This window comes from Drosophila sechellia, chromosome 2R, assembly GCF_004382195.2.
Source record: "Drosophila sechellia strain sech25 chromosome 2R, ASM438219v1, whole genome shotgun sequence".
Classification (NCBI taxonomy): Eukaryota; Metazoa; Arthropoda; class Insecta; order Diptera; family Drosophilidae; genus Drosophila; species Drosophila sechellia.
In genome coordinates, this window is record NC_045950.1 from 18,336,259 (window position 1) to 18,364,243 (window position 27,985).

The 27,985-nt window shown below is 45.0% G+C and overlaps 6 protein-coding genes and 1 long non-coding RNA gene across 12 annotated transcripts in view; 3 read left to right on the plus strand and 4 right to left on the minus strand.

Moving 5' to 3' along the window:
* Nucleotides 1-1,804: 1,804 nt before the first annotated feature.
* Nucleotides 1,805-13,326, plus strand: LOC6615511. The gene is made up of 6 exons (XM_032717074.1): nucleotides 1,805-1,889; nucleotides 2,029-2,101; nucleotides 9,197-9,749; nucleotides 9,805-10,359; nucleotides 10,418-12,137; nucleotides 12,200-13,326. The coding sequence occupies exons 3-6, from the start codon at nucleotides 9,216-9,218 to the stop codon at nucleotides 12,529-12,531; spliced, it is 3,141 nt and encodes a 1,046-aa protein (XP_032572965.1). The 5' UTR covers nucleotides 1,805-1,889; nucleotides 2,029-2,101; nucleotides 9,197-9,215; the 3' UTR covers nucleotides 12,532-13,326.
* LOC116800690 lies at nucleotides 3,144-5,034 on the minus strand. The gene is made up of 2 exons (XR_004361558.1): nucleotides 4,916-5,034; nucleotides 3,144-4,773 (listed from the first exon to the last, which is right to left on the minus strand). It is a non-coding gene; the product is annotated as an uncharacterized LOC116800690 (long non-coding RNA).
* LOC116800689 lies at nucleotides 12,973-13,929 on the minus strand. Its single transcript, XM_032717076.1, has one exon. It carries the CDS (start codon nucleotides 13,737-13,739, stop codon nucleotides 13,422-13,424), a length of 318 nt encoding a protein of 105 aa, XP_032572967.1. The 5' UTR covers nucleotides 13,740-13,929; the 3' UTR covers nucleotides 12,973-13,421.
* A 93-nt stretch (nucleotides 13,930-14,022) lies between these two features.
* On the minus strand, nucleotides 14,023-16,084 carry LOC6615512 (probable hydroxyacid-oxoacid transhydrogenase, mitochondrial). The gene is made up of 5 exons (XM_002039855.2): nucleotides 15,981-16,084; nucleotides 15,837-15,921; nucleotides 15,236-15,610; nucleotides 15,040-15,181; nucleotides 14,023-14,978 (listed from the first exon to the last, which is right to left on the minus strand). The coding sequence occupies exons 1-5, from the start codon at nucleotides 16,028-16,030 to the stop codon at nucleotides 14,236-14,238; spliced, it is 1,395 nt and encodes a 464-aa protein (XP_002039891.1). The 5' UTR covers nucleotides 16,031-16,084; the 3' UTR covers nucleotides 14,023-14,235.
* LOC6615513 lies at nucleotides 14,090-16,794 on the plus strand. The gene is made up of 2 exons (XM_032717077.1): nucleotides 14,090-14,217; nucleotides 16,158-16,794. The coding sequence occupies exon 2, from the start codon at nucleotides 16,180-16,182 to the stop codon at nucleotides 16,393-16,395; it is 216 nt and encodes a 71-aa protein (XP_032572968.1). The 5' UTR covers nucleotides 14,090-14,217; nucleotides 16,158-16,179; the 3' UTR covers nucleotides 16,396-16,794.
* Nucleotides 16,795-17,057: 263 nt separating this feature from the next.
* On the plus strand, nucleotides 17,058-17,476 carry LOC6615514. Its single transcript, XM_002039857.2, has one exon. It carries the CDS (start codon nucleotides 17,122-17,124, stop codon nucleotides 17,272-17,274), a length of 153 nt encoding a protein of 50 aa, XP_002039893.1. The 5' UTR covers nucleotides 17,058-17,121; the 3' UTR covers nucleotides 17,275-17,476.
* LOC6615515 (kazrin) overlaps nucleotides 17,466-27,985 on the minus strand; it is a 37,410-nt gene continuing 26,890 nt past the window's right edge. For 3 of the 6 annotated variants that reach the window (XM_032715032.1, XM_032715033.1, XM_032715036.1), the window contains 10 exons: nucleotides 26,478-26,687; nucleotides 24,679-25,581; nucleotides 24,562-24,622; nucleotides 23,896-24,095; nucleotides 23,300-23,794; nucleotides 22,998-23,159; nucleotides 22,753-22,897; nucleotides 19,654-19,765; nucleotides 18,891-18,914; nucleotides 17,466-18,830 (listed from right to left, as the gene is read on the minus strand). In XM_032715032.1, the coding sequence (XP_032570923.1) occupies nucleotides 18,375-18,830; nucleotides 18,891-18,914; nucleotides 19,654-19,765; nucleotides 22,753-22,897; nucleotides 22,998-23,159; nucleotides 23,300-23,794; nucleotides 23,896-24,095; nucleotides 24,562-24,622; nucleotides 24,679-25,581; nucleotides 26,478-26,687 (2,768 nt within the window). In that variant the 3' untranslated portion in view covers nucleotides 17,466-18,374. Of the gene's footprint in view, nucleotides 18,831-18,890; nucleotides 18,915-19,653; nucleotides 19,766-21,332; nucleotides 21,869-22,752; nucleotides 22,898-22,997; nucleotides 23,160-23,299; nucleotides 23,795-23,895; nucleotides 24,096-24,561; nucleotides 24,623-24,678; nucleotides 25,582-26,477; nucleotides 26,688-27,985 lie in introns of those variants that run through there. The other 3 variants (XM_032715034.1, XM_032715035.1, XR_004361331.1) reach the window with 3 other exon arrangements.

Genomic DNA, 27,985 nt, shown 5'->3' on the forward strand with positions numbered 1-27,985 from the left:
GGCTACGCAGATGCAGCTTCAGCTTCATGGTAATCAGGCCACCAAGTTCTGGCCAACTTTTTAGCGGGAATCGGAAATGGGAATGCTCGACGAGGTGGGATTCAGCGAAGGCCGCTCCAACCAAATTGGTCGCAGTGCTCCCTCTCGATCATACAGAGAAAACATTACCCAGCTAGAATGATATCTCTAGGTTTTAAGAATAATTTAAAATTTGTATCTCACAATTTTAAGAATTTATAAACTTTAATCCAATGACTGCAGTGGTTCCAGTGAGTCGTTAAAATCATAAAACTCACACTTATATTTATATGTTTCTCTATGCAAAACAGGTTTGTCGGAACATCAGCGCATTGTCTAGGCATCTAGCCAGACTTTACCGTTGCAGCGTTTAGCTGGGTCAAGGTCAACTTCGGCGATGGGAGTTCCTGGCCTATACCAGTTGGCAGAATCCACCTAAAGGATCGCTGCCATTGGGGGTCTCCATCACGTCAATCTTCTTGCGATGCCAGGCACGCACAAATCAAATGGTCGCCATTCAACGCCATCATCATCGACTGGTCTTCATCCATCCAAGCCGATCCTCTGGAGCTTCACTGCTGCACAGATCGATCAGCGCCCAAGTGGCGGCGGATTGCTGCATTTGGTGCTGGCATCGCAAACTGCGTTCCTCATTGAATTTCGTTTTCGATTTGCTGCGATATTATGCATGCCCAATCCAGTGGCGGAATGCAATGGGGTTACATACCAAAGGGGAGTTTCATAAGCTTTTATAAGCTCATATATGAGAGACATAACAATATATTAATTTATTAAATTTGTGCTATATTTATATACATTTTCATATCAAGCTCACCGGGATATCCTTTTCACTACGCTCCTGGGACAACAAAAACAGCGAGCCCACTGAACACAAAGCTGAGATTTTTCACAAGAAAATATTCAATGTGAAGGCGAAAACTGCGCAGGCGCATGTTTTGTCAACTGGCAAAAAGATACAAAAGACAGTCAGACATTCGGAGGCCGAGGCTGAAAACTCTGACGTTTTCGTGACAGCGGCAACAGCAACAACTACAAATGCCACAACTGCTACAATAACTGCATCCAGACGCCGTGTTGACCAGTTACCAATTTTGGCAGCGGACTTTCATTTATTCGCGATTCGATTTTGGCAGTTTGGGATCGCTCGTTCAAAAGGGAATATCGCACATCTCCTTAGCTTCCGAGAGAAAATGTTAACACAAATATTATAAATATATTCAGCTTCCTACACTAGAAAATGGTGATGAAACACGTTTTTAAATTGGCTTAACAAGTAACACAACTGTGAACAAACAAGCAATTCAAAGATTTTTTATGCGTAAATTACAAACGCCTCTTAGATAGGCAACAAAAAGTTTTTAACACTAAATTCGGCGACATTTATCTTACATTACATTCTGTCTACACCAATTTACTTAATTTGTAGCGACATCTACCGCCTATTTACAGCACCACTTACAGGTTATGGTGTATAATTCGGGATGGCAGCTGTAAAACACGGACTATTGTTCTCGAAGTACGTTATATTATCTATATTATAATTTGTATTTTCAGTTGATTTTTTAACATGCTATTTTCACGGAAGCAGAAAAACATCAATGTTTCTACTGAAAGCCGAAAGGAGTTTAATTGTTTTATAATTATTTGAAGTCTCCGCACTATAAAAACTCGTTGACACATCGATATAACAACAACTTCGATGAGTATCGTTGAAAACGTCGATGCCTTATGTATCGATACTGACTAACATCACTATCTTCAACAAGTGGGAACTCTCAGTTGAGTTTTGAACTTCAACAGGTGTTGAATACGCGCTAGACTAGAAAGCGATCCCACGATCAATCGACTCGGTAAAGCAAAACAAGCCATAGAAATCATCAGACGAGCACGTGATTAGCGTCCCAAGTCGTAAAGCATAGAAAAGTGCCGAATTGATTATAGCAATCGTAGTGTCGGCCAAATCCAATAAAGTTTGTGTGTTTCTTCCAGCGATCAAAAACCAATATTTGGATTACCCCGCTTCACTTTGAGAAAAGTTGTCTGCAAGCAGACCGCTCATAAGGTGAGTTTCCACTCGTGCCGATCTGGATTTCGGGCATCGGATCGTATCTTTAGTCCGAGAGTCGGAGTTTTGGTGTTTTTGAAGGGGAGGGGATTTCACTGGAAAAAAAGTGCAGTGCAAGCGAGGGTTAATATTTCGTCACTCAGTGAGTGAGTGGGAGTGGGATAACGCTAGTGACCCCCCTGCAGTCCAGCAGTTGTCTTGCTCTCTGAGCGTATCTTTCCGTCGCTGCAAGTGTGTGTGTGCATGAGCGTATCTGCTACCTGAGAATGTTTTACCTGGCGTATCTGTATCTCAGAAAACATACCGAAACTCTCACACACAGATACGCCAACTGCAGCTGCTCCTGTATGTGTGTGTTGTGTGTGCGAGTGTATGGGTGCTGTGCCGTGGTGACATATAAATTTAAAATCCGAGTCGCAATTATCTCGATAAATTCTGCAAGCAAAGCGATCATATTTTCGGCTCACCTACCACCACTGGCTTATCAGTCGAGCCAAATTAACTTCCCTGCCCCAAATACTCCGAAAAACCGAAAGCGTTTAAGCCAAGTTAAGGCAAATGCACTGGGAAAGCCAAACAGTCGGGGAAAAAACAGTTAACGCGTTTGCTTTTCACAACAACAACAAGAGTCACCAGGTAGATAAGATTACACCTGTGTATGTATTCGTGCGCATTAGTATAAGTAAGTATAAGTGATCAGGGGAAAAACGAGAGGGAAAGGGGCTGAAAAACCGGTAATGCATTTGCTCAAAAAAGAAGTCACCTTCATAACAAACTCAACGCTCTGCTGCAAAAACACAACACGCTCAACTGTCACAGTCGGAGAGATAAATCTATATAGTTTAGGTTCGACCATGATCGTAGTTTGCATATACCACACACTTTACGGCGGGCGGTGGGCAAACAGAGTATTGGTTTAAGCCATAAACCCAGTTGGAACCGATCTGCCCGTCTAAAGGGCATAACAACTCGTTTTTAATCGGCTTTGAAAGCTTCCTGTAGTATCGCCCAATTAATCAAAGACGAAAACTACGAAATATTCTCTAAATATAAATTATTTATTTCTATGCATAATTCAGAACCAGTTCCAAACGATTTTCAATTTTAATGCTCGCCGCTTTTATAACCATCTCCGTTGACTGGGCGAGCAGAGCACGAAGCTGGAATTTAAATGAAATGTACATCGCACACAAATAATTTACCAAGATCTGGGCAATAAACACACGCGTTCATTTGATTTTGAGGTGCGACTCGGTTTTCCAGACGTAATCAACCAGTTCGGAGGAGTGCACTGTGAATTCCTGGAAAACGATTTCGAATGCTAATTTTCGCCCCAGCTCGACTTGACTGCGACTTGGTTCTTAGGAAGGGCTTTCGATCTGTGGCAGGATCGGCAGTGGTGTGCAGTGTGTCAAGCTGTCGCCAGTTGGCTGCTAGCTGATGGCTGATGAATTCACTCAGGCATTATCTAATCGCTACATAAGCCGGCCGCCCATAGGAACCACCATAGCTCCATAGCTCCATAGCTCCATAGCTCCGTACCTCCGTATTATACAGATAAAGAGCCCAAAGCAAACACGGGCCAGTTGAGAGTTAATGAGGTCACAGCACTCTCTGCTTTAGCTGTTTCTGGTTTCATGGCTGGTAATTGGTCGGAGTACGGGTTTTGGACGTATGGCTCTATGGATCTACGTCTACGCCGAGGAGGGCGAATTATGAATCTTTTATGGACAGCCGTAGTTTGAGTTGGAGCTGGGCTTAAGTGGCCAGCCAAACATTTGCGATCAACTGGGTGTGTGGGTAAACTTGGTTTAGAGCCGTGTCTTACACAGAACTTAAGTGTCGGCACATGTGGCGTATGCGCAATGTCTCCGCCTTGCTCTGGCTCACTTAGAAGTTTTTATTTGGCACATGATTGCCATACGAAAACAGCGCTGGGTAAACTATTTCGAGAGTGATTTAACGATCCAGGTTGTTGTATTTTAACAGCTTTGGCCAACAATGATGTCATATGAATGGGATTTGGATGCCTATGCCGCCAAGGGAAAGCCAAATGGAATTCTCCATCGGCGCTTGTTCGCTGATCAATTGAGCGTGACGCTCGGCTCGCATATTTCGCACCCACATTGCGTTGACTTTTTACCTTAACCCTGAATCTAATCGATCAAGCCTGACAGTCAGACAAAGTGGCATTAGCATTAATCAATTCCTGCCATAAAACATTAGTCATCGATGGTACCAAACTAAACGAAACCAGCTGACAACTGAGTAAGTGTTGTGGCCCTATTCTGCGCGACTGCAACTTTCTCCACTTCTGCAATTGTACATTGGAACCCAGCATTTGGGGCGTTGGACGCTGAACCTCTTTGCGGGATTGCCTTGATCTGCATTGGCCTGACCATAACTCAAGATCTCCAGATCTTAAGCCGATTTCACAGCCTCAAAGTTTGGGTTCAGGGTCTCGCATTGGACTTGGCTACATATATGCCCATGTGCCCGGGCTAATGAAATGCAGAGAGACTTGGCTAAAAGTGACTCAGAGGAGTGTGCTTACGTGCTGTGCAAGCCGTTTTGAGGCTCGGAATGCGGCCTGCCACATGGAACGTGGCCAACTACGTTGGTGGAGGCCCAAATGCAGTCATTCCAGCCCTTAATTTAAGCGATAAATGCTGCAAAAAAACCAAAACCAAACGTAAATATTATGTAGAACCAACAAATGTCTAATTAGGAATAGTTTAACAGGTAACGGAAGTGGACACTTTTGAGCTTTCCTTTATCCCCACCTAGAGTGTATTTTCATTGTAGTCTTACCAATGGCAAGCAAAACTGTTCTTTGTTAATTCCTTTACTTGATGAGTGTAAGCGCTGATTGCAGGCCTTTTGACAGTCGCGATCAGTGCCTTTCAATACTCTGTGTCGAGTTCTAGCCGCTTAACACTCGACACTTAATAAATATATAGATGGCTCAACGGGTTGACAATTCCAGGCATTTGTCTCTGGAAACGCTCGTTCGACCGATAACCAATACGTGATGGCGGAACGCTTTTGTTATTGGAAACAAAGCCTCGTTCGAGTGCAAAGTTTAGTGCAAAAAGGTCGGTTTTTTTTTAAATCACACTCGGCTGGGTAAACAAATCAGGTTTCCGGCGACTAAGCACAATGAAAAGCGCTTTCCAGCTTGTCAGCTGGGGGCAGAAAGTCGTGCCACAGCCAGACTTCTAGAATCGAGTTATCCGGCACTCTAAAAATCGGAAGCTGTGATCGAAATCCGATACAGATATCGCTAATGAACCGCCCCCGCCAGGTGAAAGCCGGTTTCTCATTTGCACCGCCTCCTTAACTTCTTAATTTATGGAAGGCTTCCTGCTTCAGATTCAGGGCTATATATAGGGAGCACCGATCGATCCAAACAAAGGGCAATTGCAGGCAAGGCAAGGAAGCAGGCATAAAACTCGGATCCGAATGGCTGAAATCAATTTATGGAGTTGTAATCACTGAATTCCCATGCAGGGAATTCCCTCAGATGACAACAAGTGCACTTTATCGGCTAAAATTCAGCGGACAAGGTGCAATTTTAATTCCGATCGATCAGAAGGCATTACTTCGCGATAAATTTTGAAAAGGTCTTAACTGAGAAATGTCGTTTCGCTCACAAGAACTTGCAGCTGCTGCAAAATTTTACCCTGAAGTTTAATTAGTTTGCCGACTTGGCAAGTACGCTACTCTTTTAAGCTCCAGTGACCTTCTTAGATAAGCTAATCGATTTCCTATAGTCGAATAGCAATTTTAATTGATTATGACACTTCTCACTATATACAACAAATAGAATTACGGACAATATGTACTGACTAGACACTACAAAGTGTCATTGCGATTAAACTATTTACGTAAACATTAACGACTTTATTTTGATTGTAATAGAGCACATTCGGTGCGCAGAGTTCAAGCAACTCGAACGTGACACCATCGGTTATTATTTAGAAATTCCCTTTCGAAATGTTTGAGTTTGAGCGAATTGAAATGGCTTTTAGCGAGAATTTTTCGTAACTGGTAAAGTCATCTGCCTGACTTTTGGCTGCCACCGGGCTAACTTGGCTCACACATCTGCTGCGAGTTCGAGTGGCAGTTTCCAGCCAAAAACCAGTCTGGCCATCTTTCTGAGCCAACAGTTTCCCCCTTTTGTGCCAACTGCGTGTTAGTCTGTGTGGTCAAATGTCGGCATTTTTTATACTTTTGTGTTTATTTTTTATGTGCACGCCTTGGGCAATTTTGTCCATTGTACCGGCTGCTTGGCTGCAAAAAATTAACGTTGCAGAAATTATACTCCGAAATGGCTTCAACCGAATGGGATACACTTTGATATATAGATGGAAATTTTATATCTGAGCAGTTGGCCAGTGGTTTATTTTCTAGCAGAAATAACAATCGTAAATCGTCAAAATCACCAGCAACTCGTGATGCTAATGAATCGGTCAACAAATTTGACGATGTCGTGATCCGCAGATTTGAAGCCGGATGAAATTGGCTTGAGCCACCCTAATGAAGGCATCAGCTGAGGCATTTCCGTTTCGCCTGTCGCTCCACTCTTCCCATGAATCGATATCCTTTAAAGGGAACACATGAGTTCCCTAAAAAATTCAATATTCTACCTACACGTCCGTTTCTCTCGTTTCACTTCCTGTTAACGCCAGCTATTTTTACCCATACATCTCAATTATTATCTGCCCACGCACACAGACTCATGATCGCATTATTTTGGGTATTTCTTGGTATTTGCCAGAGACACATTTGTGTTGATCGTAAGACGGAATCAAGGCGAAACTACCTGAGTTCGAGGTTAATTAGCCAACCTTGCTAATCAACGGGATCTCTCTACCCAGAGGAATGCAGATCTTTTTCGGGCCTATACTTTGTATATTGACTGGCCAAGGGTCGCACCCAGTTTCCAATTTCCGATCGGCGACGCACCCATGCACAATTTGATAACCGGGCCCCATCTGCTCTCCAATCCACATGACATTTCTGGGTAACTTGATACGTAAATGTGGGTTGGCAGGTCTCATGGGAAGCGTTTATAATTCTAATCTGTTGACAAAACCGACCACATGCCAACCGTCTGTGAACCAGTTGATAATCGCCGAAAGACAACCAATGGAGCCAAAGCAAAATATACTAATAAATTGAATAGAGGTTTACGTTTAACCAAATCGTGGCTTGTATCAAGACTCGAGATCAGTTTGTTAGGCGATACTCTGATACTCTGGGGAAGTGTGCCTTTAAACGAAACGATCCAAAGTGTTTCCGTATCGGGTTACGTTAAGTACGGGGCCATTAAGTATGACAGGGCCAGATCAGGGTTTATCTCGATCGAATGTCAAAGTGTTCTAGAAACAGTTTCAGGAAAGCATTTCCCCATTAGCTGGACGTTAATTAGATGCACGACACTACAAAGCACTCAGTTATAGATTTTTATTTACTGGCGGGGGAGACAGATCAATGGAGGGATGGGGCCTACCGATAGGATATATCCCCCGACTAGTCTAATCTTTACAGCTGTAGATAGTCGCGGTAATATGATGAATTGGCTGACTCACGAATTTCCGAGTGGAAAACGTATTTGCATACATGTACAAGTATGGCCAGTGCCAGTGCCAGTTACCGGTTTCTCTCTAAACTTGAACAGAGTCTACCCTCGTATAGCCCAGTTCAAGCGGACATCTGTGTATACAGACATATATGTATATACATGTATATCCATATATACATATATCGCTGCAATGACAGAAATGGAATTAATTATGGTCGGAGTGTCGGCGGCGCCTTGGCCAAAGCTAAAGCCAAAGCCAATTTCAAGCCAGCCAAAAACCGCTGTCTTTCGTGTCTCGATGAAATGTGTTAGCCGAGCGACCTAAACACGTTTAATGCGATCTCGAGACTGCAGTTTTCCCTTCGCGCTTGTGGCAAGCTCCCAGTCAACCTGACACCCACTCGCAACGCGGAGCTGGCTAAGCGGTTTGCTGTGGGGTCTAATGAAACGCTCTAACATACGATATGTGCGCACATATGTTCCCATAGCCGCCATACTGTGTATTGGCTGGATAAATGCGATCTATTCTGGCCGCCTTAACTGCGCATTTTGTATTTTACACTTTGCTGGCGGAGTCGGATCTCTCGCGATCCCGGGTCGTTTGCCTGGTTACGAAAAGCAATAATACCCAAAGCTCTTTGTTTACCACTCGGCGAGCAACAGTCTCGAATTATGTGTTTGCCTTGCCATGAAAACGAAGGCAAACACAGGCGGTCTTTCAATAGGGCCATCCGCCATGGAATCCGCATCGAATGGTTGGAATATGCATTCCAAAACGACATAAATTGCATAAGAGACCTGGACAGCGTCGAGTTTTCAGTCTGGTTTTGAGAATTTCTTAGAACCAGCGAGCTGGCAAACGAGTTCTTAATTGGCGTCAAGAAACGCTCCGTGGGGATTCCCCCAGATCGAATCGATTCCAAAAAGCCCAATGTGATTACCCAATCGTTAAGTTAGGGTATCAAAACCAGTCGCGTGCAATCAAAGGGCAAGCAAACTAAAACTCAAATAAACAAGCTCCAGCTGATGACAGACCAACTCGAAACGAGATTGAGAGTCAGCGATTCTCGACTTGATCGGATTCTGCGTAACAAGTTCAAAATACGCATGCGATTCATATGGGGTGCAAAACAAATGCCATTAAACGATAAGCAAACATTTGGAAATTCGTGGATTCGACTGTGGTGTACCTACTAAATTAGCATGCGAAATGATGTCAACTCTCCGGGTGCCAAAGTGCTAATTGGGGCAGTCAACATGGCTCACCATTTCGTCATGCAGATCGGTGATTTTGGAGGAAATAGGTGCCACAGCGTGTGTATTCTGAGGCCAGCCATGAGCTCGGCCACTTCCCCAGAATGTTGTTGATTCAATAAACGCATATATACTTATCTGGCTCCAGCAATTAGCGATAAGATAAGGCGATAAGGTGTGAGTCGTCTGTTGTTTCATTTTCTCATAAGTGGCCAAAACTGTACAACACTGACTTTCTTGGACCATTTCAGTTTGCCCATCTACAGGAAAATGAGTCGCCAGTCGACTTGCAGGCTAGTCCTGCTGCTAGCCTTTACCCTGGCACTCATCCACGCCAGCCACTCAAATACCGTGGGCCCCAAGATCCACTTCATTCATGACGATCTGACGGAAAACGAGCTGAACTCCGGAGAGGATGTGAGCCCGGCCGAGAGTCTGCCCAAGATCTCCACCCCCAAGGTAAAGGATTTACCCGTGGAAACGACCACCAAGAGCCCCACAAAGAAAACAACGTCCGCCGGCACCGAGAAGTCCCTCAGCGAGGAGGCCCTCAAGGATCTGATGGAGGCGGCCAAGCACAGCCAGGCTTTGGCTGATGATCCGCACTTCAACAAGATGCTCAATACCACCGTCACCGCCGGGGAGAAGAACTCCACCGATACCGACGATAGCGAATACTATGCGTACGATGATGATTACAACTATTTCGATGAGGAGACGGACACGACCTCCACCAGTCCCAAGAAGGCAAAGAGCAACCCCAAGCTGCAGCCCATTGTGGATGCCACCATCTCGAAGTCCAAGGTATACTTCGCCTATCATCCTTATATTCAAAAATTTACGTTTACGTACTTTATAGATCAAGACCAACGACCAAAAGACCAAAGAGAGCACTAACGATATCGACAGCGACTCTCAATATGATTACGACGAGAACCTGGATGATGATGATGACGAGGACGATGACGCTGACGACCTTTTGACCGATGATGAGGAAGTCGTCTTCAGCGAGGACGTGCCTTGTCCTAGATTCTGCCAGTGTGCCCGGAATGTTAATAGCTATCTGGTGGCCACCTGCAGCAGACTTGACATGGGCATTCAGAAGTTTGGCTCTGACATTACGGATTTGGTTGTGACCAATGTGGGTCCTAAGTACCCCATCCTGATGGGACCCAACTTCTTCCAGAATCTGGGTCTTAAGAACGTGGCTTCTATTAAGATCGCCAACTGCACCTTGGAGTACCTGCACGCCGAGGCCTTCCACGGACTGAACGAGCTGTACGCTGTTAACTTGACGGATGTTGGTTTGGCCATCATCAATCCCGATACCTTTGTTGGAAACAAGAAACTGCGTATGCTGACCATTTCGGGTAACGACTTGAGTGTGATGTCCAGCATTCACTATCTTCTGAAGGTGAGTCAATACAAAAACCTTTACCTTGAAATCCAGCTAATCAATTATAATTTTGCAGTCTTCCAGCATTGAGGAGCTGGACTTCTCGCGCAACAATCTTATGGAGTTGAATCCCAAGGCCTTCTCCCAGCTATCCAATGTCGTCTACATCAACTTGAGCCAGAACAGTCTCAAGAAACTGCCCGAGAAGGCCTTTGAGAAGGTTACTCTTCTGGAAGAATTGGATCTGTCTTACAACTCGCTGACTGAACTGCCCCGCGATATCTTCAATGGCACCACCCTGTCCATACTGCACCTGAAGTACAATACCTTCAATGGCGATCTGCACTTTGGCACCAAGGATCTGCAGCAGCTGGACTTGAGCTTTAACTCGATTGTCCAAGTGCACCACAGCATGTTCGACAAGATGCCCGGTCTGACCAACCTGAACCTCAAGGGCAATGGCATTAAGAAGATTCAACCGGACTCGTTCCTTACTTTGAAGAACCTGCGCCACATCGATTTGTCGATCAACGATCTGGACCAGATCTCGGGAATGCTGTTCTTTAAGAACTCTGAGTTGGATGTGATCCGTTTGAACGACAATCCTCGCCTGAGTCAGTTGCCCACCGATGGCTTCCTGAGCTACAGTGGTGAGTTCACCGTCTACTACCTGGATATTTCCAATTGCGCCATCGGTCCACTGGGACACAAGGCCTTCTCAACAATGCCGCATTTGACCACCTTGAAGTTGGCCTGGAATAACATTAATCATTTGCCGCGCGAGATTTTCACTGGACTGCACAAGCTGATTGACTTGGATCTGAGCAACAACCTGATCACCCGCATGGACGATCTGATCTTCATGGACAACGGAGAGCTGACTAAGCTCAGTATGGCTGGAAATCCCTTTAGCCGCTTGTCCGTCCGGCTCTTCCTGCCGCTGCACCAACTACGATCCCTGGACGTCAATGACTGCGAGCTTACCACCCTGCTCTCCGATCGCGACTTGGGTGTGGGTTACAAAATCTTTGACAGCCTGCGCAGCTTCAACGCCTCTGGAAATTTGATCAAGAAGATCTCTTCCGAGGATGTAAAGAGCTTCAAGAACCTGCGCTCCCTGGATATCACCAACAATCCGTTGAAGTGCACTCGCGACTTCCAGGAGTTCATCAGCTACGTCACTCTGCAGATGCAGATGACTCCCAGGCGTCTGCCCGTGCTGGCTAATCTGGAGGACGATGCCACCATTGTCCAGCTGGAGACTCAGGCTCAGGCCGGTTGGTCGTCTTTGGCCCACGAGGTGTGCAAGCATGCCGAAGGATCAGATCTCTTGGACGAAAAGAAGGCCGACAGTGCCGAAGCCAAACTAGAGAAGCGTCTGAAGGAAAGCGAGAAGAAACTGGACGAGGATGAGGCTAAATTGCTGAGTGTCCTGGACAAGAGTGTGCTGGACAAGAGCAGGCTGAGCAGTATGCAGAAGATCATGAAGGGATCAGTCAATACTGAGACCGCGAAGCCTGAGGAAGATGCTGAGGAAGAGAACCTGAACAATGGCGGCGAGGATAAGGAGGAGGACAGCAGTGACTATGACAGTGAGGAGGATGATGACGATGATGAGGACGATGATGACGACAACAACGATGATGATCGCTTCCAGGAGGCCAAGAAGAATGCCAAGGCCAAGGCCGATGCCAACACATTCGTGAACACGGAAACGAAGCCAGTCGTGTGGACCGATATTATCCGCGCGGAGGAAGTAGACATGTCTCAGGAGAAACGTGATAAATTCCTGCTGGGTAAGTTTTAGCCAATAATTCGTTTATGGAATGTATACTAATCGTATAGTTTATCTCCTCAGAGAAACTGGGCTTCGACAGCGAAAGCGAGGAGTCGGATGAGTACACCGAGAAGATGATCTTCCACGGCGAACTATCCTACGACCTGGTGGTCCCACTGATCGTCGTATCCTTCTGCCTGCTGATGATTGTGCTGTCCATCGCCCGAGTGATCTACGTGGTGCTGCGCAAGCGCGGCGAGCGCTATCGCATGGCGCTGCTGGCCTCAAAGAACTCGTTCGTATACCAGAAGTTGAGCGAGGACATCGTGAAGCCAACCAGCAAGGAGCAGAAGGAGCCCAAGCATCTGAAGCAGCCAAAGGTGCACCGATACGCGCCCATCAATCAGGTCTAAGTCCACCTAGAATCAGCAGTTCCGGGCCGGTGGCCGCGGAAGTCGAACGAGTTGCGCTGTTTTTCTAATTTATAAGTATATTGATAGTTGAAAAAGTGGAAAATCACATCAGACAATTGACTACACACAAGCACAAGAATGTAAGAAATAGGAGAAGGAACAGTAGGTGGCAGTTAAAAGTATTAGCGAAAGTGCGAGGAAACAAAGCAACAACTAAAAAATACTTGAATCCAAATAAGAGATTGAAAGAGAGAGAATAAATCTTTGACAAAATCCTTTATCCTTGAAATATCCTGTACCATCTAATACTGTTAAGACCAGTCAAAGGTCCTTGGCAACAGCAGAGGTGGGTTTTCAGAGAACGCGTTTGATTAGCAACCGTTTCGAAAGCAACGGCCTTGCAATTTATCAAACCTCTGTCCACAACCTATATCCAATTAATCCATATCCGGGAACAACTTGAAGATTTAGTGCCATTTTGCCAAAATTCAAACCGAGCGAAAATTACTTAAACACATTAAGGTTTCTAAACTGAGCATCAAGTCAGGAACAAGAAACGAGAAGCGAAGAACAGAAAGTAGTAAGAGTTTTAGATGTGGGTCTGTGTAGCAAACGGCTAGGAGACTCCCTAGAATGACGTCTGATTTTTAATCTGATCAAGAGATGAGAGAAATAATTAATGCGTAAACTATGTTAAGACTTTTTTATTATCTTTTTTCCAATCGAAGGCAAGTAACCCCTTGACCTATTCGACATTGAAACCAATTCCGAAAACAATAAATTATTTTAACCAAACCGATCGTAATCTTTACAATGCATACTTAATAGACATACATACATGCATACGTACTTTAAACAATAACATGCCTTTCAATAAAATTGAATATATTTTATCTGCGTTCAAAAAAAGACTCAAGTTGGCCGACATCCCCTTCCTCCTTTACGTAGATTCTCAAATTCCGCTGGAAACAGAGTGCGAATTCGTTATCTTCCCGATCCCGTTTCAGTTCCTCTCTGACCTGCCGCCACATCCGTTCAAATCCACTATCGAACGGCATGCCCAAGAACCGATTATGTCTGGAACGGAGTTCGTCGCCGATCTGCTGCCACATTGCCTCGAACTCCCCGTCGTAGGGCATCCCTAGGAATTTACCCTCACATCCGGAGGATTCGAACATGAAGGAGTACTCAAACTTAAAGTTGAACATGTTTAAGTCTACAATATATTATAATTTCAAATATTACAAGCTTTGTTTGGAGCATCTATTCTGTACGATTTGATATATGATTTTTATGATATAATATTAATATCTTATATTATAGTATTTTTGATCCCAGCGTCGGTCTTCTTCCTTCAAATTGGGAAATCAAACTGAGTAGATGACGAACGAAGAGCAGGCCAAAGAAGAGGCCACAAAATAATGCTGAATATACATAAGATCAATTGCCCCAAAGAACATAGAGTAAACAAAAATCATGCAGGGCATCAAATTTCCAGTGATTCTGTATATTTTTTGTAATGGTATTTTTCGTATATACATAAGTCCACCCAAAAATAAGTGGTCCACTCTAAGCTATTTATGCGCTTTAAAAAAATTGGAATTTCGAAAGCTCAAGTACGGTCAGATATTAAACGAAGATCCGTTAGTTTAACATTTTTTCTTCAAGAGAACAAGTTGAGCGTGGGTAAGTTTTGGCTTCAAATTAATAGACCTCCATGGAGTTCTCGAAGAGTTGCGAGAGGTTTTCATGCGTCTGGGCCCTGGGTGCTAGCTTAGTGATCCTTTCCTGGGGAAGGGTTCCCTCCACCAAGGCGGGTATATCGCTGCTAGAGAATCCCAGCTCTCGGAGGCCATTTTCTATGCCCGCGCGTTGCATAAAACCGCGTACAGTGTCCGCCAAAAGACGACCGGCGTCTGCTTTTTGGACACCTCGCACTTCTGCGCCCAGCAACTGGGCAGCCTCCAAATGCCGATCCGGACAAGCTGGAGCAGTGAACTCAAAGACCGCCGGAGCACTGATCACCACGGATAGGCCGTGTGGAATAAGAGAGTGATCCGCGGAGTAGCCCTTTGGCTTGTAGTCCCTCACATTTCCAGAAATAGGGTAGGAAAGGCCATGACACAGGTGCACTCCGGCATTACCAAATCCCACGCCAGCCATCGTGGAAGCCAGGTGCATCTGGGATCGGGCTTCCAGGTTATCAGGCTGGTAAATGGCGTTCACAAAGTTTTTCCTTATCGTCTCCAAGGCGAATCGTGCCCACACATCCGACACTGGATTCCTGCCCTGGTAGGTGGGTCTTAAGCTGGGATCACTGGGCGCCGGACCGCGCTCCCTGTAATCCACCGCCGTGAAACTCTCCAGGGCATGACAGAACACATCAAAGCCGGCGAAAGTCATTACACGTTCCGGCTGGGATAGGGTGTGCAGAGGATCAATCACAGCTGGGATAAGATATTGCGAAGTTAGGTGCATAAATTACTTAAAGGAGTTACGTTTTTTTACCCAAAGTAGGTTTGAGGAACTTGCTGGAAATCCCAGTTTTGGCATGCAACTTTTTGTAATCAAATATAGCTACTCCAGTGGTTTCGGAACCAGTTCCCGAAGTGGTGGGCATCGCAATCAGGGGCTTCAGTTTTACGGATATCTAAATGAAATTCAAGTGGTATTAAAGGTACTAATTGTAAAACGAAGACCTCACCTCCTTGCCTTTGCCAATTGGGCAGTTCACATAATCCAAAAACTCTGCATTCGGATCACTACTAAAAAGATTAGCTGCTTTGGCTGTATCCATGGCCGATCCTCCTCCGATGGCCAGAAATGCATCGAACTCCTTGCCGCGCGCAAACTCCACGGCATGCCACATGCTCCCATCCGTGGGCTCCACCCGGGTTTCATCATAGACTTCGTAGTTGATGCCATTACGAGCCAGAGAATCCAAGGCAACTTTCACAGAGGACAACTGCGCCACATTTTTATCCGTGACCAAACAAACCTTCCGAGCTCCCAAGTTGCGAAGATCGGCTCCCACTTCGGCACTTACTCCGGGTCCGAATCGAACAGTCGAGGCTGACATCTGTTTTTCAATACATTTGACCAAATTTGAATTAGAATTTGTTATATACCAAAAATATTTACCATAAGAAAAATGTAATGTTAAAGGTATTTAAAATCTTATAGACTTCTATTGGGATGATTAAGTATATTAAGATAGTATTATCTGGTCCAGGGTATGACCACCTGTCTGAAGATCAGAATCTACTATCTGGAGGTGCTCCAAAGTCCAAGGTTTTGCTACTTACCTCGAAGGCGTATTCCATGAGACCCGTTTGGGAGGCGGTTGGAACTGCTGAGCCATAGTTATGCGAGTGGGCGGGGCATTTGCAGCTATCAGAACACACTTTATTTAAATCTCTTGAAATCAGTTATAAAATGTCAAAACTTACGAGTTGGCCACGATCGTGTTGATCAAACCTAAGACATTCTTCCGCGACATTCTGTATATAAATGAAATCAGCTGGTCTGGTCTTTCGTTTGATAAGAACCCGCCGAATCGATAGCTGGCGCCAAAAGACAGCACTTTCCAATCGATAGCTAACAATTTGAAATTCTCTGTCTTGCAGCTTTGAACTACAAGACCCGAAAATGTGCGACTACCAGATGGAGTACTCCTTTATTTTTGAAGACAGCTCCTGCGAGGGCGATGCCTCGATGGCGTCCTACGACAATGGATTCGAGTCCATGTGGCATCAAGTGCGCGAGGAGCTGCAAAGGGAGCGGGAGATGAATGAGCTCTGCCAGGTTTTCCAGCAAAACATGAGCCTGAGTCCGCCGGTCATCGCGGATAGATGGAGATTCTGACTGGACCTCCCAAAAGCCAGCTTTTTGTGATATTTGTAAATTATAGTTTTAGCAGTTCGTTCGCCATATTAGTGGGATATCGTGAATGCACTTTTGATAAGTGCTCGATTATTTTATATTGTAACTACCAACCTTGAGAAGTCATCGTATACATAGTTTCTTGAAGTCAATTTGTCCGTGTATTCAAATGTTTGCTTTCGTGAAAACTCGCTTTATTTTGTCACTCTACCAAGTAATCAATTTGTACCAATCGCATATGGTTGTCCTAGATCTAAAAATGGCAAAAATTTGCCTTCTATTGCACATAATGTATACAAGAACAAGGAGGGAAGCTCGAAATTTGTCAAATATTTACCCCAAAAATATATAGAAATATATTTTCGATTCGCAATCGTCCGAAAACCCATTCGTTTTTAATTACGGGTCTCACAGTAAGATGTGACTGCGATTCAATTGTAATGGGAACAATTGTTCGGTGGAGCTAATTACCTAAATGTATGTCCGCCCATTTTTCGCGCTGGATTTACAACTCAATTTGCGGCGATATCTGGCCGATCTGCGAACATAAACTACTGGCAATGGTAAACGATGTTGACGGCAGTTTCCCTCATTAGAATGCAGATCGTCGCCGATCTTCTGGGCGCCAGGCCATAAAACGTTCGATTCCAGGCGGATCTTTCAGCAGTTTGTGTTAAACTGGTGATAACTCGACATAGCGATCGCGAGATGAAGTGGCTTAGTTTGTTCCTGGTGTTTGGCATCCTCGGACTCATCGGCAGTCTGGGCACTTTAGCCCTGGCGGAACCCAATCCGGAGCCCAAGGGTCGTCCGCACACAACGCGACGTCCTCGGAACGATAACGACAACGATCGACGCTAGCAATCCGAGCGGCTGGAGGAGATGGAAAAATCCACGAAATCTTCCCGCAGATGCACCGAACCACAAAGCACACAGGAGGCACAGCGACTCTCGGTGAATGTGAAATGTTTTGGAGTCGAGAGAATGCAATATGTTGAGGTGCTGCTCATCTAGCGAGCGGCATCTTCCCGTACACAATAAAGACTCTTCCGTTTACAACAGAGTTTTGATCATGGGTTTATTCGATAGTTTTCTTCGTCATAGGTCTACAGTTAAATTGGTCAGCTTAATGATACCCTCTCGGGGATTCTTCGATACTGATTGATTGGCGGATAAAGCAGGCTGACTGACTTTCTTTGGTTGTGCGAGGGTTTTTCGGGGAGTGCGTTTGTGTTTACCATATATTTGATTCTGTTTCGGATTTTACCATTACCATGCGATATTGAACGTTGCTTATGGCTTATCATAATTTACAAAGTGCCGCATGTTGCGGCTTATCAAATTTAATTCAATAGTTTCCGTTTCCATTTGCTTAGCTACGATAGTTTCGGTTACAAAATAATTTCAATTTATCTAAATTGCAATCGCATCTCCAGTGCCTACATCGGCTTATAATTCAGTGAGTATAGTAGCTTCACGCAATCTGCCTCTCACTTTTAAATCGGTTTAGAGCTATCTTTACAGTTACAATTACAATTAGAATTACATATATGCGATTGATTAGACTAATGCAGTTGGTTTGAGTTGGGGTGGAGTGTTTGATTCGATTCGATCCTTACTTCTCTTGCCTGCGATTGGGGCTTAGTCTACACAATATATTATGTTGTTATTTACGTTTAGCATATAGTTCGAAGTTCTATCTGATTTGATCAAATGATTACTCGCTTATCTTGTATTACTTGACGCATATGTATCTGTATCTGCTGAATGCTTGTATCTTGTAGGTGGGTCTGACACTGACTTGAATATAATTGAGTTTGCTTGTAGATTCTAAGCTCAAATGCAACTGGAAGGGTAAATGGGTTATGTATGGAGGGGGGTGGAAGGGATTTTCATGCGGGAGTACAGCTGAGTATCTTTGGTAGTGGTAGTTGTAATCCTATCTAGCTAGCTTTTCACTCTTATTCAGGGGACTCCGATGAGGCCGATATGCCACCCAGACTGCAGGCTCCCACACTGCCCACACTCGTCGAGGCCCCAATATCGCTGATGCTCTTCACGCGCCGTCGACTCTGCTCGTAGAGCATTTGTGGGTCGGTGGACACCGCATCCAGTACCCCTCCAACTGGCGGAGCGCTCACCCGATGACCAGGCGGCGGACCATGACTATAGATGCCCCCAGCCGAGGGAATTGGCGGTGGGGCCGTCGTCGGCGGCGGCAGGAAGTGATGGTAGTGCTGCTGCTGCTGGAGATTGGTGTGCGGATTCGGATACTGGTGGCCTATGGTTGCGTATATTCCTCCGCCACCCTCGCTGCTGCTGTACGAAGGCGTTGGGGAGGTGGAGTTCCCAAAGGAGCTGCGGTCCCCGGTGCGATGTGGTTTGCTGTTAAACCGAAAGGCTTTAGAGAGGGAGCTCTGCAAACGGAAATACAAATATTGAAATGGGCTCCTTGAGTGAATGAAGTGCCAACTCACCTGAGATCCTTTCCATGCCGAAATCTGTTTAGTAAAATAAATGAAAAGAACAAAATATTAATAGTTTTAATTTGCGCAGGAGCACTTGTTTCAAATCCTAAGCTTTTGCCGGCAACGGGAACTCTTAGGAACTGTCATGAAACTTTTCCTGTTGTTAGGTGACTTAGGAACTATAATTATTTTACAAGTCAGTAATTATACATAATGCATGCTAAGGTTGTCTGATATATGAAATATTTTTATTATTATAGACATATTAATTATTTAATTGTGATGAGTAGAGCTTAAATATTTAACATATCCTTACGGACTTATTCGTTGTAAACTGACCAAAAGCAGACAACGATATTTTTGTCTGAAAATATCAATACAAAGCCATCTTTGGATAGCCATTGAATTTTCTATTACATATTGTAACATCCTTGAATGTCCTTTATCTCAACTCAGAATTTATCACATACTTTGTAGACACCTTGGAGTGTAAATTACAGTCAATACAGGCTGCAAAGGCAACCCATCATAAATTGAATTTTCAATTTGGATGAAAGCCTGTGAAAACATGCTCCCAGTGATATGAGAACACTTGCTGAAGCCACCTCTTAGGGATTTAAATAATTTATGACACAGACACCGAGCGACAACAAAAGCTTCACGTCAATTCAGGCTAGGGATACAGCAATATTGTTTGTCGACTGGCAGACGATTATTGTATTCAAGACATAATTGGCTATAACTAGCTATGTTATTAGTTTGAAGTACTTACCCTGAGGTTGCCGCTCGAGCGGCGATCTGTTGTGGCATAGTGCTGCAGTCCGCCGGGTCCCGTTAGAGGCACTACGCCGCAACCGGAACGGATGCCCTGACCCAGAGTCGCTCTACACAACAAACATGGCAATTTCGATTTGCGAATTTTTGCATAGGTCGTATGCGTGTGTGTGTGTGTGTGTGGGTGTTGTGGGTTCACGGGCGCATATATCATGTTGTGGATGGGTTTGGATGTGCATGTGTTTTCGATTTTCATGGGCAGGCAGGCAGGCAGCACATTGAAGACAGGACACAGACGGCAGATAACGGGAGTGTGGAGTTTTCGAGATTTCAAATTGGAGTACATGGAGTGCGGGCGGTCAGGCAGAGCGGCGGAGATAGCGATACAGAGACAGAGAGAGAGAAAGCAGGCAAGGCAGGCACACATACACACACAGAAAGTGGTTTCATATTCGTGTTGTTGAGTTGTTGTTGATTGTGTTGTTGAGTTGTTGTCGGTATGGTTGTTGTTGTGTTGGTAATCGTGTTAGACAATCAAGCAGAGTTAGCAACAACAACAAGCCGTCGATTCGATTACCAAATTACGAAATTGAAGGGAAACATACGGAGGTGAAAGCAAAAGAGAGTGGATCGAGTATAGGAAATATGGAAAAAGAAACGGGACAAAGACGAAAGAATTTGATTAATCAATGTTAGAGAGTTACTTTTATTTTGATTTGTATTCGCCATGGCACAATTAACTACACGTAGCGTAAAACAACAATGAAATCAAAGATCTATGGTGAGTGAAAAACCCCCGAAAGAATAGAAACTAGAAAGTAAAAGTAACTTGAAAAAAGAATAGCATTGCTAACAGACACGAAACCAGCAGCCATAAAAATTGTCGTTTTTGTTTAAGCCTTACAATTCCAATCACACATATGTAGTATCGTTAAGGTATTTGTATGCAGTGGTACTTATTTAGTTGACAACGATTAGACTAGTTCAAGCTACTTAAAAACATTGATAACACATACATAGAACTGGTTTTCGGTTGTCTGCGTATGTTTTCGAGTATGTGTGTGTGTGTTTGAGAAATAGAGAGAGATAGTCTACTTAGTAAGCAAGTTTTACTTACAATTGACACTGTAGTTGCAAAATTGCAAAACCAAACAAACGACTTCTTAAAGAAATTAACTTAGAGGAGCTACAGCCCTGCGGTCAAATCTCCAGCTCCAGAATTCTCGATTCCGCATTTTTGTTGCCCAGAAATATGCAAGCAAATATTTGATACAGCCATACGCAATAAGCAAGCCATGTCAACAAAATTTCATTTTTAGGAGCATACTCTTTGGAACCTTGGCCATGGCAGACTCGATACCGCAGGGCGAAACTCAATCAAAACGCTTCACAGTATGCAACACCAAACATGAACTATATCATCTAACCACGGAAATGTAGATGTGTATGTGTTCGTTCATGGACCTGTGTGCGAGTGTGTGGTTATGTAATTGGTCTTTAGGGTTCCATTGTGCGTTCAGTGGCTGTCTAACCGAGCTCAGAAAACAGCATCAGTATCACAGGGAACTTGTGTGTTTCGGCCTAGTGACGAAAGACGCTCATGTGGAAGGGTGTGTGTTCGGGCATTTGCAATGCTCTATCTTAGGCGTAACAATTGATTATATCTGAAATACATACACATTTCAATTCCCTCCTCGATTACATTGACGTATAGCCTTAACCCTAGATTTCTACTACATTAAATGCTCGATTCGACTTGTAAATCAACCTAAGTAAATGCAACGTTAAGCGCTCCTCGCGGAGAGTATCGTTATAATTTCGATATCGGATATGCAAAGCTTGGACACTGGTTTTGTTTTTGACGTGTGCGTTCCTAGTTCGATGCCTAAAGCTTTATAATATTGTGGTATGATTACATGTACGGCTACTACTCGGATGTGTGACTATCCTGGGGTGGATCTATCAACTATTCGTAATGACGAAATGACTAGCGCTGTGCTCCAGTTATTGTTCTCTCCCTATAGTTATTATCGTATCATCTTATCAGCTTGGCTAAACAACAAATCAGTATGAATCCCGTTTGACTTTTGATTATTATTCATTTTCGTTTTCGAGTTCTTTGGTTCGTGCGGATTGTTTAGTGGCCCTGCAATTTGGCCAATTGTCTGGAGGCTTCCATTTGAAATTCTTCCATTTGACAGTAAATAAGGTATCTGCATTTCGAATATAGAAGATACAAATAAACATGGTTCGAGATATTTTGTGGGAAAGAAAAGAGAGAGAAACATGGCCACGAGGGCCGCCATTAGTGCGATTCGCTTTTGGGCGGTTTTATTTTGCTTAACAGATCGTCTAAGACACGTTCACATGATCAACAACGAAACAAAGTACAGAATTACTATCTAAATATACAGGCTGGAGGACCTTTACATACTTATGCACGAGTAGACAGAGTTAGATACAGATATGACATCGCATGATATGACATCTAATGAGTCGAGAAGTTGGCATTTCTGCAGTCATTATTTCATTGGTGATGTGGAAGAAGATAGATGGATGGTATGCACATAAGAAGCAGCTTATAAACGAATGATCAAAGCACTAAATATATTAAATAGCCAGAGATGATGTGAATATGACTGAATAATGTGGGGTGTATGTTTCGTGTGGCTATGATGAAGCAGATGATGAAATGAGATCTGAAGAGCTCCCAGTGACGAAGTACGAATTACTTCCTGCTAGCAAACTTGAACCAAAAACAAAACGCTGTAAACGATATGGTCTTAACGAAGGTGCAGAAATGAACACAAACACAAACTCAAACGCACAACGAAGACCGTTAACAGGAAGTTATATAAACTCGGGGTGGTAATGGTAATACAAAACGGCAATAACTCAATCAAAACAAAGACAACTCTAATCAAAACGCTGTGTTACGCTACATATTTACGTTTCCACAATTCACATGTCAAACCCGAGGGGCTACACAAAGGACACTCACACACAGGGCGCACACAAACACACACGCACGCACACACACACACACTGAGATATCTAGATGGGCTCCGTGGGGCTGGTAAACACTCAAAAAACTTACCGTGCGGGCAAAATGAGGGCATCGAATTCCGTGTTGAGATGTCGCCGTATTATGTTCTTCGAGGGGGGAATGCCCAAGGCGGTGGCCATGGTGTCACCAGAGAAGGATGGTTCCAGCACCACAAGACCGCCATGAACGCCGCTATCTGCAGGTGGGTGGAAACGGGATTAGAGTGGGTCAGATGAGCCCTTCTAATTGCTGCACTGAATGGCATAATCAAAGGGCAATCGATATGGCACACGCACCCTTCAGATTGTCCGCGTACTCGCCCAGGTCGATGGATCGCACCCAGCGGATGAAGCGCTGGTTCGTCCACACAATGGGGTCCGTGTCCACCGTCTCGGATTGCACCCGCCGCATGGCCAGAGTTTGTCGGTCGTACTTGACGATGCGCAACACGTGGATGCCTGCGAAAAGGAGACAAAGGGATTGACATTAAATAAGGTCTAGCGAGAAATATACCAGATTATTAAAACAGCTTAAGCTCTGGTTGGTGTGATTATAATTTTAGAGTTCCAACTAAACTAGAAAAACCTAAGCATCTTACCGTGCACAATGCTGGCCTGGTGGAACTTCCGCGTGACGCCCAGGAACTTCTCGAGCTCCTTCTTGGAGAGCGTGTCCAGCATGCGAGCATCGACCAGGGACTGCACAAAGGGTTCCGCATACTGGGGCAGTCCGATGTCCGGCAGCCACTCGGTGGCCACCCAGGTGTGACCCAGCTGCGTGATCAGCGGATAGCGCACCATCTCCGGACGCCGTTGCTCTTCGATGGCCAGCCGCAGTTTCTTGCGATGCATCGGATGGGCCAGGCCCAGGCCCGCCTCCAGCTCCACGTCGTTCAGCTCCAGCAGCACCTTGCCGCTCTTCACGTTTTCTGCGCACCTGGCGCTGTACTGGGGCATTCCCAGGGCCACCTCCAGCCAGGCGAGCACCTGGGTGGCCCGCCAGCGGTCGATGGGCAGCTGGGAGGCCTCCCGCAGCAGACGCAGCTTCTCTGCGTAGCCCTCCTCCGTCAACGGATTCCACGAGTAGTCGGCATCTGAATGTAATATATTAAACATATATTGTTTAAGCTTTTGTAACTAATATTTGATCTAAAAAACCTGATTATTATTAAACATTTAAAACGTGTGCACTCACATTCAGTCACGCCATCAGCGGAAAGAGCCTTGTTTTTATTTCTGGAGCGAGCAAACACTCGTGATATACTTCCCCAGGTTCCGCCGCGTCCATTTCGAGCACCGAGCGGACCACTTTTGCTGGCGTTGGCGAACTTCCGGCTGATAGCTCCATTACCTGGTCCCTCGGGGTCCACCGGGGAGCCCAACTGTTCCACGGATCTGGTGGAATTGTGAAAAATTGTGTAATATAATATACAATGCAAATGAATCCCGCCATTTTTTTTTATGTTTTTAGCTAGCAATTATGCTAAATAGAAATTTATCAATGTTGAAATTTAGAATTTAGAAATCCCTAAATGCAAATGAGTGCTTGAGCAAAAATTATAATAGGCGTGTAATGTAATTTTAGTGGCCATTTATCAATTTGTTTAGTTTCTGCATTTGCTGTCGACATGTAATTAATTAAAGCCGTGAACGCGCAGATTAAAGTGAACACATCATGTTAAATATTTGTAAACAAGTTGATGGCAATGCAAATAACATATTTCATTAAACACTGTGCAATGACAATATTTTCGTATGAATAAATTCATAATTTATTACATTTGTTGGCCTTTAAAAGTTCCTTAACATAAAGTTGCCTTACCATATGTGAACCATAATTAGGTTTAGTTTTATATCATACCTTGAGTAGGCCGCTGAATTCAGGGGAGACAATGTGGGGCTTCGTTCCTTTGGTGTGCCAACTGAAAGAAAAAGATTGCTAGAGAGGATTTCGGGGGGAACATGTGTGTATACTTACATTGGTACATGTTCTGGCTGGACACGAGGGAGATGCTGTCCGGATCGACCGTGATGCAGGGTCCATTGTCGCAGGTTCCGTCGCTGAAGTTCAGTTCGCCGCCGGTGCTCTCCCGATCGCTGCTGTTCCTTAGCCCCGAGTCATTGGAGCAGGAATTGCGATCGCCCGCCGTGGCGCCGGATCCTCCGCTTAAGCTGCCGCTGAAGGCGGACAACGAGTTGCCACGCCCACTGTCCTCGGTGGTGCCGCGCATGCCAGCCAAGCCACCGCCCATTCCCGATGCAGCGGCCATCTGACTGAGCATTCCCGAAGCTGCCGACGGAGGAGTGAGTGGAGCAAAGGAGTGCAGACTCTCCTGATCCGACAGACATCCGGTCAACTGGCGGCGTGCCTCCTGCAGTTGCTCCTGCAGCCTCTGCAGCTGCAGATCCCTGGCCGACAGTTGTTGGGCCAAGGCCAGCGAACGCTCTGCCTCATCGCGTGCCTGCTTGAGCAGCTGGAAGCGCTCCCGATCCCGATTCCCGGAGATCTTGGCGTTCGTTGTCTCCGTTTCCCGCACCCGCTCCTGATAGTTGCGTATGAAGTCGCGCAGTTCTTGCTCCTTCTCCTGCAGCGAGGCACACAGTTGCTTCACCTGGCCCAGCAGATCGGACTTGTCTGTTCGCAGCTTTTTCCGCTCCAGCCGCATGGTCAGCAGCTGATTCTTCACCGACCTCAGCTCCGACTCCAGGCGTTCGATGCGCTCCTTGGCAGCTGATCCTTCGCCGGATGCGACTGCATCCATTTCGGGAGCGGTATCTACACCACCCACTGCTCCATCTGTGGACAGCTCGAGGAGGCGTCTCAGTCGAAGCAGTTCGGCATTAAGACGATCGTTCTCCTCGCGCAGCTTCATGGTGGCTTCTGTAAAATTAGGATTCTATTTAGATGACTGATGGAACAGACACTTTTCCATAGGTTTTGATCTACAGCTACCAAGCTGCGGACAAGCGGTGATCGTAGCAGGAATGCAAGCCAGGATTACAAGCTTATATATCCTTTAAGCACTCATAAAATTGCAACAATTACAGTCAGAATGCATATACTAGGTGGAGATACCAAAGCTGAAAGTGCTCTTGTCGAGCTATTGTTGGGATTCCATAACCACTCATGTTTATTACAAGTGCTTCTTAAAAAGCTACTATATGTTAAAATGATTTTGAATTGATTGTTTGTTCAACTTTTAATTGTTAAGTACACCTTTTTTATTGTACAGATACACAAGCCTTGGGTAGCATTTGTACGCAAACTACTGACTTGCATGCCTGCCAATCGATATTCTACTCATAATTAGCAATAATGTCATCCTCTAGCCACCCACTACCATTTCCGATTCCCGAGAATTTTTTACACACGTTTCCCCCGCCCAGATTCTTTAGCACAGAAAAAAAATATAAACTGGAACTGAAGAAACTGAGGGAAACTATGGACAACCAGCTGGTGCCAGAGTGCTGGCATTTAATATGCAAAACGAGAACTGAGAACTGAAAACGCATTCAAAGTTTTGCAGGCGAACTAAAATCCAGTGCAATTATAACTTAACCAGGCCAGGGCAATGAATCGGCAGGCACTAAGCCGATGAATGGGGATCAAGTGCAACTACTTTACGGGTGGAAGAAGTGGGGTGCTGGGTATGCTGGGGTTTTTGGGGTTGCTGGGGATGCGGGTTAATTGTGATTGCTGCTGCTTCAATTAAAAATACAGAGCGGAAATTGAGATGAAAGCGAAAGGGGGCGGGGCAAATAGATTGATCGACTTACCTGGGCGTGGAGCGGAATGCAGGTGGTGGAACCTTGACTCGTCGTTGCGATTTCCATCGCAGGATTCGAGGAGGAGCAAGGCCGCCGACGCGGCGGACGTGGGAGAGTGCGGGGCTCCCAGGGCCAGCGATGGATTCGGGCTGAGATTTACATTCAGATTCGGGGGCAGGTCCTGATCCGGCTCCGATAGGTTGGCATTTCGCTTGTCGACTGGATACGGGGCATTGTTCAGATACAGATACACAGATATAGATGGTTTTTGGGGGACTTGGGGCTTCGGGTTTTTGGGTGTTTGGGTGTTTGGGGCAGGCAAACATATTCGGGTTGACCCAATAAGTAGTTCCAAATAAAACAAATAAACAGCAATGACAAACAACGACCACAACAACAACAACAAGTATAAGAACAATGCCAACAAATGGGGATAATGGTAATGGGGCTGGTGGGTATGCATGAGTGGCTCGATATTGGTACGGACTGACGGATATATGTATACAGGTATTATCCGCCCAGTTGGAAAGGGGGTGTTGGGAAAACGGGGTCGTGCAGGGCTCGAAATTAGATTTTCTCTCATCGAAAACGGACAAATAGGATTGAAAAGTAAATAAACAACAATTATTGCAGTCGAACATGGAAATTAATTAATATTGATTGTCGGCACATTAATCTAAATGCAAACGAGTCAGCAAGTGATGGCGATAACAATGGGTTCAGAGGAACGCATTTGCGAGATGCACATTGTGATTACCCAGTTATTCCCCCAGCCTCAATTCGAAAGCCCCGGTCACAAATTCATCCATGTGAATGACTGACGATGAACCCAAATTGATTGCACACACACCGTTAGGATAATCGTTATTCACATACAAATTCCCCTGTGGATAGGCATTATGCCATCTTTTTCAGCTTTTTTGCTTATTGATTGTCAACACGGATTTATTTTACGGCCACGGATTTAAATGAAAATTTAATTAGCACGTAATGCGGGGCATGAAATCATTATAAAAGGCAACAAAAATGCATATAGGAATTGAGGTCGGATGCTCTCAACTGTTTACCAAATAAAAACTACCAAATTGAAGAGTTAACTTTCATTCAAGTCCAAAAACTAAAGTGGCTGAATCACCCGCTCCCCGTTAAATTTTCAGCGTTTAAGTTTCGAAAGCCCAACTCGACCGCAACCACTTTGGGATCCACCGACTTTTTCACCTTCTCCGGAATGACCCCGCCTATCTGCTTCGTTGACTTTTCAACTGCAGCACTAAAAGCGATGGGTCGGAGCTCCTGGACGGACAGACGGACTGATGGGCAGATGGGCAAATGGGGGAGATGGTGCTTGTATCTCCAACGAACGGACGAAGGCCATTACCATCCATTTGTCAGATTTTTGAAGTGTGCATCACTTTGCCATTCTGATATAATCTGCTGCGTTGGCCAAGCCAAAAGACCATGAGCAAAAAAGGCACTCTGCCCGTTCCACATCCCTGGAAACACCTAAGCCACCACTG